This window comes from Mustela lutreola, chromosome 1 (genome assembly GCF_030435805.1).
Source record: "Mustela lutreola isolate mMusLut2 chromosome 1, mMusLut2.pri, whole genome shotgun sequence".
NCBI lineage: Eukaryota > Metazoa > Chordata > Mammalia > Carnivora > Mustelidae > Mustela > Mustela lutreola.
In genome coordinates, this window is record NC_081290.1 from 230707778 (window position 1) to 230723079 (window position 15302).

A 15302-nucleotide genomic window follows, 5' to 3' on the forward strand; every position below is an offset into this window, starting at 1 on the left:
ACAAGCATAGGACTCTACTATATCCCTTGTGCCCAGCTCAGAGGCCTGACATATAGTAGATACACATAAATGTTTTCATGAATAGTATATACAGCTAAGGAATCTCACTTTCTTTCAAAAGAAAGGTATCTACTCTGGAAACTGTTCCATAAAATAGGGCAATTATCGGGGCACCTAGGTGGCTCAGTGGGTTAAGCCTCTGCCTTCATCTCAGGTCAGGATCTCAGGGTCCTGGGATTGAGCCCTGCATCGGGCTCTCTGCTCAGCAGGGAGCCTGCTTCCTCCTCTCTCTCTCTCTGCCTGCCTGTCTGCCTACTTGTGATCTCTCTTGGTCAAAAAAAATAAATCTTTAAAAAAATAAAATAAAATACGGCAATTATCATCATCTCCCTTTGATCACATTTATAGCCAGAATGATGACCCTGAAAGAGTCTAACCTCTGGTTCATATCCTTGACAACATTTCAGAAAGCTGGTAGCTGCTGGCATCATTTCTCACATCAGGAAGGAAGCCACCATTTGGAAAGCACCTATGTGTTACCACATTTTTTATTTTTTTAAGATTTTATTTATTTATTTGACATAGAGAGAGAGACAGCAAGAGAGGGAACACAAGCAGGGGTAGTGGGAGAGGAAGAAGCAGGCTTCCCGCTAAGCAGGGAGCCCCATGCAGGGCTCGACACAGGACTTGATCCCAAGACCCTGTGATTATGACCTGAGCTAAAGGCAGACGCTGAACAACTAAGCCACCCAGGTGCCCCGTGCTACCACCTGTATACCAAATTTATGCTACTTAAATACATATTTTTTCAGTCTTGACAAATCCAGAGTTCCTCATTTTAGCTCTATTTTGACAAAGAACCTGAGGCTTAGAAATGTGCCCAAGGTCACATGGCTAGCAAGTGATGAAGCCAAACAAATACAGTGTGCAAGATCAGGACTACATTTTCTCCGAAGCGAACTAAAAATTGAGTCTGGCTGAAACTAAGAGTTCCCATGGGGCTGAAAAAATGATGAAGACGGCAAATAACTTGTTCATCTCAGACTACGGGGTGTGCAATTTTAACAATATAAACTGGAAACCAGCCTTGTCTCCATTCAGAGTTGAGGTGACTGCACACTGTGGCTGTCCTGTTGAGTAACCGCCCCAGCAGACATTCAGTTTGAAGCACTGTTTTAACACAGCTTCTCAAATTTATTTAATTCCTGTGGAGAACACAGTAGAGTTTTGCTTAAAAAGGGAAAACAAAGGCCACCACTTCACTCCTTCCTAAACCTTGTAGACAGGTCAGAGGTTAGGCAGCAGACTGGATATGGATATGGGCATCATCATTTCAAAGAGGGAACTCCAACCACCACCAAGAATTTTCCAATTCAAAATTCAGTTTTATGAGAGATCCCAGCATAATAATTAAAAAAAAACTAGACTGTTTTTTCTTTAATTTTCCATTCTCATTAAGAAAAAGGACTAGAGGCAATGACAAAAATAACCACCTAAAAGAGATCACTCTCCAGAGGGTTTTTTGGAAAGATAAGTTGAGGCTTTCCATCCTTTTACATTTTAAAAAGAAAGGGCTATGGAATATGTCAAGCTTTACTCTGCTTGCTACACAAAGCCTCTGCCTTCTCAAGTCCTAGATGTAATGCCAGGACTCATCTCCCAAACTTCTGGTCTCAATCAAGTCCACACAGTGCCTGGCCAGGAAGCCCCGGGGGACGGCTGGTAAAGACGTTCACGTTAATCCAAGGTCAGTCGAAGTCCTAACCTTAAACAGCAGACGGCTGACTGCATCACGACATACGCAGGCTAAGTCAGACATCCCTCGTCTGTCAGTAGTGAGCCACGCCAGCAGCCGAGCCTGCATTCCTTTGCCTGGAACTCACTGTGCAGGATTCACTACACCACCACCTCCATCCACCAAGCTCACTACCCAGCCATAATGAAAACTGCTCAAAAGTTATCACAGGACTAGATGATTTTCCATAAGTAACAAATGAAAATGTTTTACTTGCTGTTTAGTCCTAACAACTCAGTTTCTCCATCTTTTCTTGGCTAGCTTGTATTTTTAGGCAAATGGGAGGGTTAAAAATACAGATGAGCAACATCTGTATAAAAATGTGTGCTTTCTCTCTTCCATTCCTGGAAAGTTGCTGTTTCTGAACATTCAGGTTCCTCGAGAAGGAGAAATTTTTCTTGACTACTGTACCCTGCACGTGGAAAGGGATTTCTCTTCTTAGCCTCCATTTCATTGGCTGGCGTTCACTCTCCAGGTACTGAGATTGGGAGCAGGGAGGAGACAAAGCTCAAAAGAAGTGTAAAGCGCGCTGTGTGTCAGCAACATGGCGAGGCCTCCGCTGCCATCAGGGTGGACACTAAGTCATTTCTGGTGGAGTCAAACATTATATTTCTATTTGTGCTCTGCCTGAGGCTTTCCCCTACTTACTAATTGCAAGTGAAGGTCCAGAGAGCTTTTGTGAAAGGGGGAGAACACCAGCAATGTGCTGGTCTGTAGCCAGGAGTCCGTGTACTTTCTAACAGAGGAAGAGAGGATTAGAGAATTATAGGGAGATTTTTGTTTCAGCCTTTAGTCCAACCAAGATTTACAAGACTTACAGAAAATGGCTTCACACAGAAGTACGGTAGTGGGGAAGGGATTATAGAGGGAGTGGTAAACACGTCCTGTAAAATTCAGGGATAAATGAAGACCCACACAAGTCCACAGAATGCAAAGGAACACGGAGGAATACTTCCTGAGCCGTAAGTGCTCAGGGCAGAGGGTGTGTAGGGCCCAATGAATTAGCAACTAAATGGCTTCAGTGATAATTCTGAAACCTGTTCCAATTTATTTTTGGAGTGGATTCTTCTCCAGAACAGGTCAAAGATTGTGTTTAAGAAAATGTCCTTAGAACATAACAGCTTCTTAAATATTCTTTTGCCTCTTGCTTCCAGGTGCTTTCCCTTTGGTTAAAAACCAGAAACAGTATAAACCTCACAGGATGGAAGAAGTCTTTTGATATAGGCAAGGTCAGGCACAGGATGAACTTACACAGTAAGTGAGAGTCTGTCTGTCTTGGTCTTCTCCTCTGACCACTCCATGTCTCTGACTTAACAGAGATGGCAGTTCACTTCCTCTGGAAGAAGCCAGTAATGGATACTTGTCTGTTGGCTTTGCCCAGAGCAGCAGTCCCTTTCTTTGGGCCCTTTCGTTCTTCTTTGGGTTCTTTTTTCACAGTCATAGTGGAGGGTCTGTGTATGGAGGAGGTCTTCATCTTAAGCTCCTCTTCACTATCTGTGCAGGATTCACTCTCGTAGACTTTTTCAGTCACTGGCAGAATAAGGAAAAAATGGGATAGGAATGGGTCGAGTCATTTAGAACACTACAATTAAGAGAATGAGATGTTGGGTGCCTGGGTGGCTCAGTGGGTTGGGCCTCTGCCTTCAGCTCGGGTCGTGGTCTCAGGGTCCTGGGATTGAGCCCCACATTGGGCTCTCTGCTCAGCAGGGAGCCTGCTTCCCTCTCTGTCTGCTTCTGCCTACTTGTAATCTCTGTCAAATAAATTAATTAATCTTTAAAAAAAAAAGAGAGAGAGAGAGAATGAGATGTCTTGTTCCCTCTGGTTCCCTCAGATCCTCTGATCAAAGCAGGTGTGCTCACCTAGTCCTGAAGCTTTCTTCCACTGGGAGATCACTTCTGGCCACAAGTGGGAAGTCTGTGTATCCTGAGCTCACATAGACTCTAGCTGGGGCTCAGAATCAACTTTCAACATTACTGTGTCATGCTACGTCCTATGCCTTTTAATGGGCCCCTATCATTTGATTACCCGAATTCTGCATTTGGGTCCTTGGTCTATGCTAGCTAACTTCTTAAACTCTGCACTGAAATTGTCTATATCTCAAACACCTACTTCTACCTCCGTGCTTTGACTAACTTCTTCATCCTCACTTCCCTGACCCAATAGTGCCTACCTATTTCCATTGTTGGTTTCCCTAGCCCTAATCTCTACTCTATTTGCCAGTCCCCATCCTGTCCCACAAGGCTTACAGTTAGACCCTCCTGGCTAGCTCTATCCTGGTATCATTCACTCTGCATATACTAAGTACAAAGAAATGTAGATTACTTAGCTGTTCAGTTCTTAGTTCCGAATGACTCAAGACTTAGTAGTAGTCTCCATTATGATGATAACTGCCTCAAGTGACAAACTTTATCGTTTTAAGTAAGGACAGTGATAAAATGAGAAACAAAGTTACTAATTCTCTTAACTTCCTATCAGCCGAAGGCATATATTGCCTTCTCTTAAACCAATAATATTCACTGATCTCTTCCCAATGGAAACTTCGAAAAGTGAGCAGTCAGTACAAAGCAGCTGAAGAGAGGACAGGCACAGGCACTAACTTCTGACAACGATGTCACAGAGCTGATGAGCGTCTCTTCAGTATTACTGAGGCGCACAAACCATACACGAGAAACAGCACAATGCCACCCTCCTGTGACTAGAGAGAGCTGCAGCAGCTGTATAACCAGCTGTATGACCATCTAAATTCTTTCTCAGCCTTCGAAGCTGCAGCAGGAGGATGAAGAAAAACAGTAAAGGAAAACCTCTCCTCTTCGCTGAACACAGTAACCTAATGCGATAATAAATGTACAAGCGATTGAAGTGAAAGGTATTTTTCCCATTAAAGAACAATAATAGTTTTTATTTTTTTAAGATTTAATTTATTTATTTGACAACAGAGATCACAAGTAGGCAGAGAGGCAGGTGGGGGGGGGGGAAGCAGGCTCCCCGCTAAGCAGGGAGCCTGATGTGGGGCTTGATCCCAGGACCCTGAGATCATAACCTAAGCCGAAGGCAGGGGCTTAATCCACTGAGCCACCCAGGTGCACCACGAATAATAGTTTTAAGCACTTAATTACTGATTGTTCTTTCTAATAAAATATATTAGTCAAACTGTTCCAGAGGCAGTGGCTTTGGAATCAAACAGATCTGCATTCTACCATCTAGTCTGCCACTGACATGTTCTCAAACTTTTGGTGTGCATCAGGATCCCCTGCAGGGCTTGTTCAATTTCCAGTTTCAGATTCAGTAAATCAGGAATAGATCTGAGAATTTGCTTTTCTAACATGTTCCCAGGGAATGCTAGTCTCCTGACCACACTTTGACAGTCAGTGCTCTTTCCTCCCCTGTAAAATGGGGATAACACCACCTCACAGAAGGTACAGATGCACCTAGTAATCTTAGGCAAGTACCTGCCCATGCTATTTTTCTCCCCTTACGATGGGAAAGCCATGCTGGAGGTCAACTGGCTGTGGCCAGTGGAGCATCCCTTCTCCACAGCCATCTAATGCCATTGAGGTTGTATAATTAACGGTTCCTCCTCAAGAACTCCTAGGATTTGTCATTACTTTCAAGAGCCTAGAATTCACTTTGCTAAAAACACTGATAAGCTTTAAACATATATCTTAAGTGTTCTCAAAGGCCTTACTACTCAATTGTGCTCCACAGACGAGTGCATGCGACTCTCCCCTGAGTTTACTAGAAATGCAGAATGTCAGGTCCTGCCTGAGGGCTTACTGAATCACAATTTGATTTTTAGCAAGGTCCTCAGGTAATGCATCTACTCAGGCAAGTTTGAGAAATGTTACTCTAAGATACTTAGGGAATTCCCATGGCATATCTATTAGTTTAGCAATTATGATCCCTGAATACCACCACCATCTCATAGGCAAATTGAAAAGCATTATGTAACTGGATTTTTGGAACTAACTTATGAGCTCCTATTTACTCAATATCTCAAATTAGGAAAGTCTGAAGAGTCACATGCAGATCTAAAAAAGAAACAACTTACTATTAGTTGGTGGTATAAGACTTGCTCCTTCATAAGCTATATTTTGTATTCAAATGGCAGGTCTATAATATTGAACTCCAACATCAATTAGCTCATTATTTCATACTCATTACTGAAACCACTGGTTGTCTCATTGCCAGTTCTGTGCAATGCACTGCTTGAGGGAGTTAAAAACCAGTCAGGGCAACACCAACAAAATTTCTTAAGCAGCACACTTGGTGTACCTCGAGAGCTGTAAGAAGGATTTCTATATTCAAAGCTATAGTTATTTCAAACTACAGGACAAAGGAGATTTCAATATAAAAAATACAGAGTCTTTATTTTAACTGAGTAACATGCAACTGTTCTGACCTACCAAGTTTACATGGGCAACATTAGAATTATTATTCTCTACTCAAACAATATTTTGCTCTTAGAAATCCACCTCATCTAGAAGTCTACCCCAAACTTATCTCAGGGGCTCAACTCCCCAGTTTCCACAGCAAACTCAAAGAAAGAGAAAGACCAGTTTTTAAAACTCCCATACCAACTCTGATCCAGCACAGGATCGGGCAAACCCCCTGTGCTGGTACACTGGAAGAGTCCAAAAAGAGAAAGGAAAACACAACTCCTTTGTTGGTAACAAGAGCCAAGATTCATTAGGTTGAGCTTGCACTAAAAACCTTAAAAAAAAAAAAAAAAGTGCTATGAGAGCAGTTTTCACTGCAGCATCCAAGGCTCTTAATAGTCCTGTCTGGAAACAGGAGTACAAAAAACCCACATCCCATACCTGGCCCAAACGTGAGTGCTGTGTTTTGAACAAAGCAATAAGTAATTAGCCACAAACTCCCAGTGAATGCTCACAATGATATATCTGACATTTTCTTTTGGGGTAGAAGGAGGAAAAAACTAGTGGTGATGCTTTTGTCCTCTTAAATTTAAAAGAAAAAAAAAGAATAAGAACTTCAACAGTAAATATATATATCATCAATAGTCAAACCAAAATGCTTAACAGTACACTATTAAAAGATTGAAAGCAAATAAAACAGAACAAAAAACAAAAAACCAACCCTTCTCAAAGTCTGGAATTCATAGGCTCACAAAAAATTCTGGCACTGAAAAGACAAATTTCCACATGTAAGGAATTTTATTCCCCGATCATATGCTACAATTAAAATGGCACAGGCCTTTTCAGAAGAGTGGGAGGTGAGGAACAATGAGATGGAGTTCACACTAGTTCTAACAACCACATATCATAGGAAAAGTGGATTCTTCAGAGATGATCAATCTTTTTAAGATAAAAGTTTGAACCAGAAAAGGAAAATCAAGAAAGGGAAAAAAATACTTCTTTAAGAGAGCAAGTGCTGCAGGAAGGGAGAAACTACAGTTACAGGCTATCCAACTAACAAGGGGTTTACAAACCTAAGCCCGCAACTCTTTTTTTTTTTTTTTTTTAAGATTTTATTTATTTATTTGACAGAGAGAGATCACAAGTAGGCAGAGAGGCAGGCAGAGAGAGAGAGAGAGGAGAAAGCAGGCTCCCTGCTGAGCAGAGAGCCCGATGCGGGACTCGATCCCAGGACCCTGAGATCATGACCTGAGCCGAAGGCAGCGTAAGCCCGCAACTCTTTCTAAACACAAAAAGGCAGCACCAGGACTAGAGCATCCCCTCCAGCTTCAAGCATGAAAGCCCCACCGAAGTGGGAGTCAACTGTGGAAGGGGAGGGCAAGGTTAAACAATGGCTGAAGGAATCAACCTATAATTCAAAACCTAAATTCTCATTTCCCTCTAGGACACCATAGAAAGCACGTGCTTTTACTAACATGACTTACCAACAGGCAACTTATAAAGGAAGTGATGTGGATTAGTCAAACCCCTCTGTAGAACAAATGGGACAAAATACCATGAAGATTCTTACACGCTCTTCAGAGTCTAAGCATCTGTGGGGGCTTCTTTTCCACTGTTTAAATGTGTAAAACAACCCCTATAAAAAACTAAAAGTTTCTCAATGTCTGTAACATTTTAAGTTAGTAATTATGGTTTCCACCTTGAAAGTGTGTTGTCGTCGTTGTTGTTTTTAAGATTTATTTATTTATTTGAGAGAGACATAGACAGACATGGAGAGTGAGCAAGTGCAAGCAGGGGAAAGGGCAGAAGGGAAAGACTCTCAAGCAGAGTCTCCACTAAACAGGGAACCTGAAGCCAGGCTTGATCTTATGACCCGGAGATCATGACCTGAGCCAAAATCAAGAGTGAGATAGATGCTCAACCAACTGAGCCACCCAGGTGCCCCAAAAGTGTTTTTTAAATATTACCTCACCTGTATCTTAACAAAGCCACATAAAAATGGGTATTTTACATCTATTCCATAGATCAAGAAACTCCCCACCAGAGGTGATGTGACTTTCATCCAATATCTCAAAGCATGTTCCTACAGCATATGGCCCAAACAAGCACCCACGATCTGACTTTAACTGTAGTCTCCTCTACACTCTGCTACTCCGAGTGTGTGCCAGACAAGCAGCCCAGTCTCACTTGGGGGTGAGTCACGTGCACACTCAAGTGTGAGGTGCCCTGCTCTGTAAGTGATTATGAAGCCTCTCTATGGTAATAATTCTAATTCTAGATTTAGAGCCAAAAATGCTTCTTACCCATGCAGCCTTCCTCATCTACAAAGGTTTTCGATTTCAGCACCCGCTTTCGTTTTCTTTTTTCTCCACTTGAGCTCTAAAAGATCAAGAAAGATTAGAGGTTACAACCATGAATCTACAGAGAAAAGTAACAAAAATTTCTACAACAATTGCCCTCCAATATTCCATGATGACAAAAAGTTGAAGGAGGAACTCTACCCACTTCCTTTTAGAGACCAGTCCTACCACACAGACAAGTTACGTTCTTGTATATGCAAGTTGTTTATGAGATAAAAAGCACATTCAGCTAAGAACTGTGTTCATTCAGTCAACAAACTTTTTGGAGTAGTGCAGGCACCATGGTTAGAAAGACCCAATAGGACAAGGACCTTAGTCAAGATGAGAGACAAGGAAAACAGACCACTGCAATCCAATGTGGTTACAAGGCCTTTAACGGAGGGGCTGTGGCAGACATTGTGGGAGCACAAAGGGAAGGCCCCAAAAACCAGATGAGATGTTTCCATGGCATCCCCATTTGCTGGGGAAACTTGCTATTTTATATTTTAAAGGTTTACTTATTTATTTGAGAGAGACAGCGCAAAAGAGCACGAGATGGAGGAAAGGAGAGAAGGGCAGAGAGAGAGGGAGCAGCAGATTCCCTGCTGAGCAGGGGGCCTGATGTTGGGCTCAAGCCCAGGACCCTGGACCCCGACACTCAACCAACTGAGCCATCCAGGTGCCCCAATACTTGTTTTTTTTTTTAGACTTGACACTGCAACACTGCCCCCATCTAATTTAGTCTCACACAGGTATTACTAATACCAATGTCCTTTTATCTCTACTGGTCTTTCAACCATTTTCTCCTTAGCTAATGAAAAAATTAGTGCAAAATTTAAATGACAGTCTTAATATAATGGATTAAGGAAAACTAAAGTCATAAAGGGGAAAAAAACTTGTTAGCATCCTTCTCCTCAACTCTTCATTATTTACACAGATAGATGTAGACAAGGTGCAGCTGAAGATCATTCAAAACTGTATTTCCCCATTTGTTGCCAGCTTTTCTCACCTTGCACTTTCCCAGAAGAGTTTCTGAAGAGCAACAAATGTGTATAATTGTTTGTTCTACTCTATTTTTCCACAGTTTGCTCTGATGCAGGCAACACCTTATTTGGTGCAATTCCAACAGAAGTAAGGTAGCACAGCAGCCTTGATGCTACAGGTCAGAAAAATAAAACTACTCCCAGGCCTGACCTCAGCAACCTTCCTAAGACTTTACGCCTATCACTGAACTCTCGCTTCAGGTGAGGACAGGGAATGCCCAGTCTGTAGTAACTACAGGAGAGCAAAATGAGACAAGAGCCATCTACTGGTATCTGTGAACTGTACAGCAGCAACCGATTCAGCACAGGAGTTTCAGGTCCTTGGGAGATAGAGGACAGATGGAAAGGCAACTGTCCCAGTAAAGCTTTACCTTGACAGAAGGAGGTTCTGGTTCAGTCTTCGGTACTGGTTCAGGAGGTGGAGAAGGAGGAGGAGGAGGTGGGGATGGTGACTCAGCTTCATAATCCCCAGGAGAGTCTGGTATGACTGAAATAATGAAACAAGCTTAGATAAGAGAATTGTGGCACTATCTGGTACAACGCCCTCTCCAGTGGCTTTTTATTTATTTTTTTTAAAGATTTTATTTATTTATTTGTCAGAGAGAGTGAGCACAGGCAGACAGAGTGGCAGGCAGAGGCAGAGGGAGAAGTAGGTTCCCTGCTGAGCAGGGAGCCCGATGTGGGACTCGATCCCAGGACGCTGGGATCATGACCCAAGCTGAAGGCGGCCGCTTAACCATCTGAGCCACCCAGGCATCCCTCCAGTGGCTTTTTAAACTTTCGTGTCCAACACAGGACATTTTGCAAGCAGTAATTCATGACAACCACAGGCTCTGCAGTTAAATATCTTTAAAATATACATTTTCTTGGGGTGCGTAGGTGGCTCAGTTGGTTCAGTGTCCAACTCTTGTTTTCAGTTCAGGTCCTGATCTGAGGGTTGTGGGATCAAGCCCTGTGTCAGGCTCTGTGCTCAGTGGGGAGTCTGCTTACAGATCCTCTCACTCTGCCCCTTCCTCTGATCACTCTCTGCCTCCTTCTCTCTCTCAAATAGATAGATAAATCTTTAAAAAAATACACATTTTCTTAATTTTATACGAAGAAAAAGCAAATAATTTTTTTAAAGATTTTATTTATTTATTTGACAGAGAGACAGAGACAGTGAGAGAAGGAACACAAGAAGGGGGAGTGGGAGAGGGAGAAGCAGGCTTCCCACTGAGCAGGGAGCCAATGTGGGGCTTGATCTCAGAACCCTGGGATCATGACCTGAGCTGAAGGCAGACACTTAATGACAGAGCCACCCAGCTGCCCCAAGAATTAAGAATTATTATTATTATTATTTTTAAAGATTTTATTTATTTACTTGACAGAGACAGATCACAAGTAGTCAGAGAGGCAGGCAGAGAGAGGAAGAAGCAAGCTCCCCACTGAGCAGAGAGACCGATGCGGGGCTCGAACCCAGGACCCTGAGATCATGACCTGAGCCGAAGGCAGAGGCTTTAACCCACTGAGCCACCCAGGCGCCCCAAGAATTAAGAATTATTAAAGCTGGAATATACCTTAGAGATCACCTTAGCTAAACCTTTTATTTGACAGGAAAGTCAGGATATAAAGTTGTTTTATAAATATCTACTGATCAGGGATGCCTGGGTGGCTCAGTGGGTTGAGCCTCTGCCTTCGGCTCAGGTTATGATCCCAGAGTCCTGGGATCGAGCCACGCATCGGGCTCCCTGCTCAGTGGGGAGCCTGCTTCTGCCCACCCCCCCCCCACCTGTCTCTCTCTCTCTACTTGTGATCTCTGTCAAAATAAATAAATTAAAAATCTTAAAAAAATATATATATCTACTGATCATCCACCATGTGTCACGTATTCATTCCACTTATAATTGTTTCCTTTATACTCACAACAACGCTAAGAGACAAATATTATTATTCACGCATTACAGTTGAGTAAAAAGAGGTTAATGAGCTTGCCAAGGTCATGGAGCTTACAACTGAAACAGGAAGCTTTCGACCCCAGTCAGTCTGATGCCACAGCCTTACGAGTCCAACTATCCTGTGTTGCCTCAGCTTTCAGGGCAGACATTTTCTTTTAAGATTAAGTGGATATAATTCTCAGATTATAGCAAATGTTCCATGCCAGAATTTTTGTGACTGTGATGTAAGGATTATCTGCAATCACCTATAGATGTTTGTTAGACTGTAATTTTCCAGCTGACCTTAAGAGCATAAACTGAAGGAAAAACTACCTTGAAACAGTCACAATTATAGCTCTAACAACTAAGACTTGCTCAGTATTGTACAGGGCTGCTATTTCTAGTGATCGCCTATTGATGAGGTTTGTTTCACTACAGTGAGATTAGCAGGAAAGAATACTTTTGGGAAAGCAATATTGCTCTGGAAGTGGAATCACCCAAGAAGAGAGAATCACCAGAGGGATCTCATCATTCCTGAACAATCCCAGAAACAGTGGTCTTGTATAAGGCTCATGAGGGAGGAAGTGAAAATCCTCAGCTGACCTATTGCTTAATCATCACAAAGAAATTGCTGGTAAAAAGACTGGATAGCTGCTTAGCCTCACCTGCTCCCTGAACCTCCTGGCTGTATTCAAATTCTTAGCACAAGTCTTGGATCTGAAATTCTCCCAACTGATTAGGTCAGTGTTAAAAATTATGACAGTGGAGGGTTGAAGGCCAAATGACCTAAAGAGGTGAAGCAAAACAAGAGCCAGAACGAAACAATAAATTATACACTTCAGTATGAAATGGGCCCCAAAACTTTATAAGTCTGGGAAATAAGAGTCAGAAACATGAGGAAAGTAGTCCAGCCAGTAACCCAGCTCTGGGAGGCTAGAACATAACAGGAGCTCAAGTAAGCAAAAGTCAAACCACAGAACCAGGCTCTCATTTTTCTGAAGGTATAGCAACTAAGAAAGCTGTGTCACGTGTTTTTCACAGGCAGGAGGAAGCTTTACACAGCAAGAAAGCCAAACAAAAGGAATTTTGAGTACTCACAGTAATAAATTTAAGAGTTTTAATCCTATTTCCACTTTGGCAACCATTAAAACATTTAATCCTAGTACCATCCTCTAAGACCCCTCTCACTGCACTGTATGGAATTGTTTACCTAGATCCCCCCCACCCTACACCCCGACTCTAACCTCCAGAGAAGGCAGAGACATCACAATTTCCCTGGCACTGAACACAAATAACAGTATTTTTTTAAAAATTTATTTGACAGAGATCACAAAGAGGCAGGCAGAGAGAGAGGAGGAAACAGGCTCCCTGCTGAGCAGAGAGCCTGATGCAGGGCTTGATCCCAGGACCCTGAGATCATGACCTGAGCTGAAGGCAGAGGCTTTAACCCACTGAGCCACCCAGGTGCCCCAACAGTGTTTTTTTTAATAAAGGAAAACAATCATTTTCTGAACTACATTTGGGCTGAGCAGCTTCTAGGTCAAGGAAGAGTGAGCATATGCCTCCCTCTCCCTTCCACATCTCCCCAAAGAGAATGATTACAATGATGACAAAGGAATGAAATGCTGTAAACCTGCCCCTCCACCCCCACCATACCAGGGAAGAGAAAAGAAAAGGGAGCAAGCCAAGAACTTGTAATGAATAAGAATTTTCCGCAAATCCCCCAAAGATGGAAGGCAGATGGGAGAAAGTTGACAAGAGAAGCATCAGTCAAGTAGATGAGTCAGACAGGAGAGGTTACTATATATTACAAAACTTCTATTTTATCTGGTTTTTCAAATCGTGTATCACTTTATTTTAAAAAATGTTTTAAGGAGGGGCACCTGGGTGGCTCAGTGGGTTAAGCCGCTGCCTTCGGCTCAGGTCATGATCTCAGGGTCCTGGGATCAAGTCCCGCATTGGGCTCTCTGCTCAGCAAGAAGCCTGCTTCCCTCTCTCTCTCTCTCTGCCTGCTTCTCTGTCTACTGTGATCTCTCTGTCAAATAAATAAATAAAATCTTAAAAAAAAATGTTTTAAGGAAAATATCTTAAGAAAGGAAGGATAGAGAAAACAACTAGAATTTTCTGGACTTTACAAACATTAATCATTCACTCATAATAATCCCACAAAATCCCTATTCCTATTATTTGTTTTATTATTATTTTTTAAAGATTTTATTTATTTATTTGACAGAGATCACAAGTAGGCAGAGAGGCAGGCAGAGAGAGAGGGGAAGAGAAGCAGGCTTCCCGCTGAGCGGAGAGCCCGATGCAGAACTCAATCCCAGGACTCTGAGATCATGACCTGAGCCGAAGCAGAGGCTTTAACCCACTGAGCCAACCAGGTGCCCCTCCTATTATTTGTTTTTAAAAAATCTGCCCACATTCATATGCTAGAATCCATGTCTCCGTACTTTAGTCTTTACTATCAAGGCAAGCATTCTCCCTTGATTTATTTTTAGTGACACAAGCATAAGCAACGTTTCATACATTGGTGTATTTTATTTTTTTAAATTATTTTTATTTATTTATTTGACAGACAGAGAGACACAGGTAGAGAAGGAACATAGCAGAGGGAGTGAGAGAAGGAGAAGCAGGCCCCCCGTGAAGCAGGGAGCCCAATGCAGGGCTTGATCCCAGGACCCTGGGATCATGACAGGAGCCAAAGGCAGATGCTTAACAACTGAGCCACCCAGGCACCCTTACACTGGTGTATTTTAAATCTATCTGTAATGACTTTGCAGCTCTTCAGATAAAAGACACTCAAACAGTAAAATGTAACATTATCCCAGGAAAACAACCTTTGTTGGTGCAGAATAAGAACTGTGGTAAAACTAATTTCAGGGATCCAGCAATGTAACCACTGTTTAATCACAGAGTTCTATGGCAGAGATAGGTAATTAGAAATTCTGGAAATCATTCATAGCTTCCTAGGAAATTTTTTAAACTACCTATCTTAACCTAAAAAGAGGAGGGTGTCATTTCCTTAACATTCTCCATAAGCAATTTGCGAAAACTGAAAATGTTAGCAAAAACTCAAACATATCAATTAAAACTATTTCTTCCTAGCAATGTAGACATTACTCTTAATGTGATTTCTTTCTGGGTCTGGCCTTTTCTTGCTTGACAGAGTATGCAGACCTGCTGAATATGCTCAAGCCTCTGCCAGGAAGAGAAACAAAGGAAAAGTCCCTTGAGTAGAGATTTAAAGATATGAAGTTGAACAGAATTTTCTGAGAAGAGATTTACTACTGTTAAACACTTATTGAACACCTCTATAACAAACGGAGGGTGAATAATAAGGAAAGCTGCTATGTTAAGCACTGTCCTGGCACTGTTAATATGTCTTATTTGATGTTCATAAAAAAACCTACACAGTGTGTGATAACATCCCCAATTTAGAGATGGAGAAACAAAGAAGTGGAGAAATTAAACAATCTGCCTAAAGTCGCACAGTAAGTGGCAGAGGTAAGATTTATATTCATATCTGTTTGACTCCAAAGTCCCTGCCATTTCCTCCACTCCTGTTGCTCATCTGCTAATTTCCAGCAAAAGGCAGCATCCTGAATAACCTATATTGGTAATAAAATGGTAATAGGTTAGAGACGCTGTGAAGGTTTAAATTAAAGCTCATTGGCTTTGAGACAAAGAAAACATTCAGGAATAAAAAGGAAAAGGTTTATAAATTTAGTCAGATGCTAAATATTATTTTTACTAGGTAAAAAATCTGAAAGCCTGTCATCTATATTATCCATTACTATAGGTTGTCCTCTTTTCACATTTCTTTTCGCTTCTT

At 42.0% G+C, this 15302-nt stretch overlaps 1 protein-coding gene across 1 annotated transcript in view; it reads right to left on the reverse strand.

The window, feature by feature from the left end:
* Positions 1–2565: 2565 nt before the first annotated feature.
* Positions 2566–15302, reverse strand: part of POLD3 (DNA polymerase delta 3, accessory subunit) — a 48250-nt gene continuing 35513 nt past the window's right edge. Inside the window, exons 10-12 of the mRNA XM_059132693.1 lie at positions 9926–10041; positions 8476–8551; positions 2566–3325 (exon numbers count right to left, since the gene is read on the reverse strand). Of these exons, the coding sequence (XP_058988676.1) occupies positions 3123–3325; positions 8476–8551; positions 9926–10041 (395 nt within the window). The 3' untranslated portion in view covers positions 2566–3122. The remainder of the gene's footprint in view (positions 3326–8475; positions 8552–9925; positions 10042–15302) is intronic.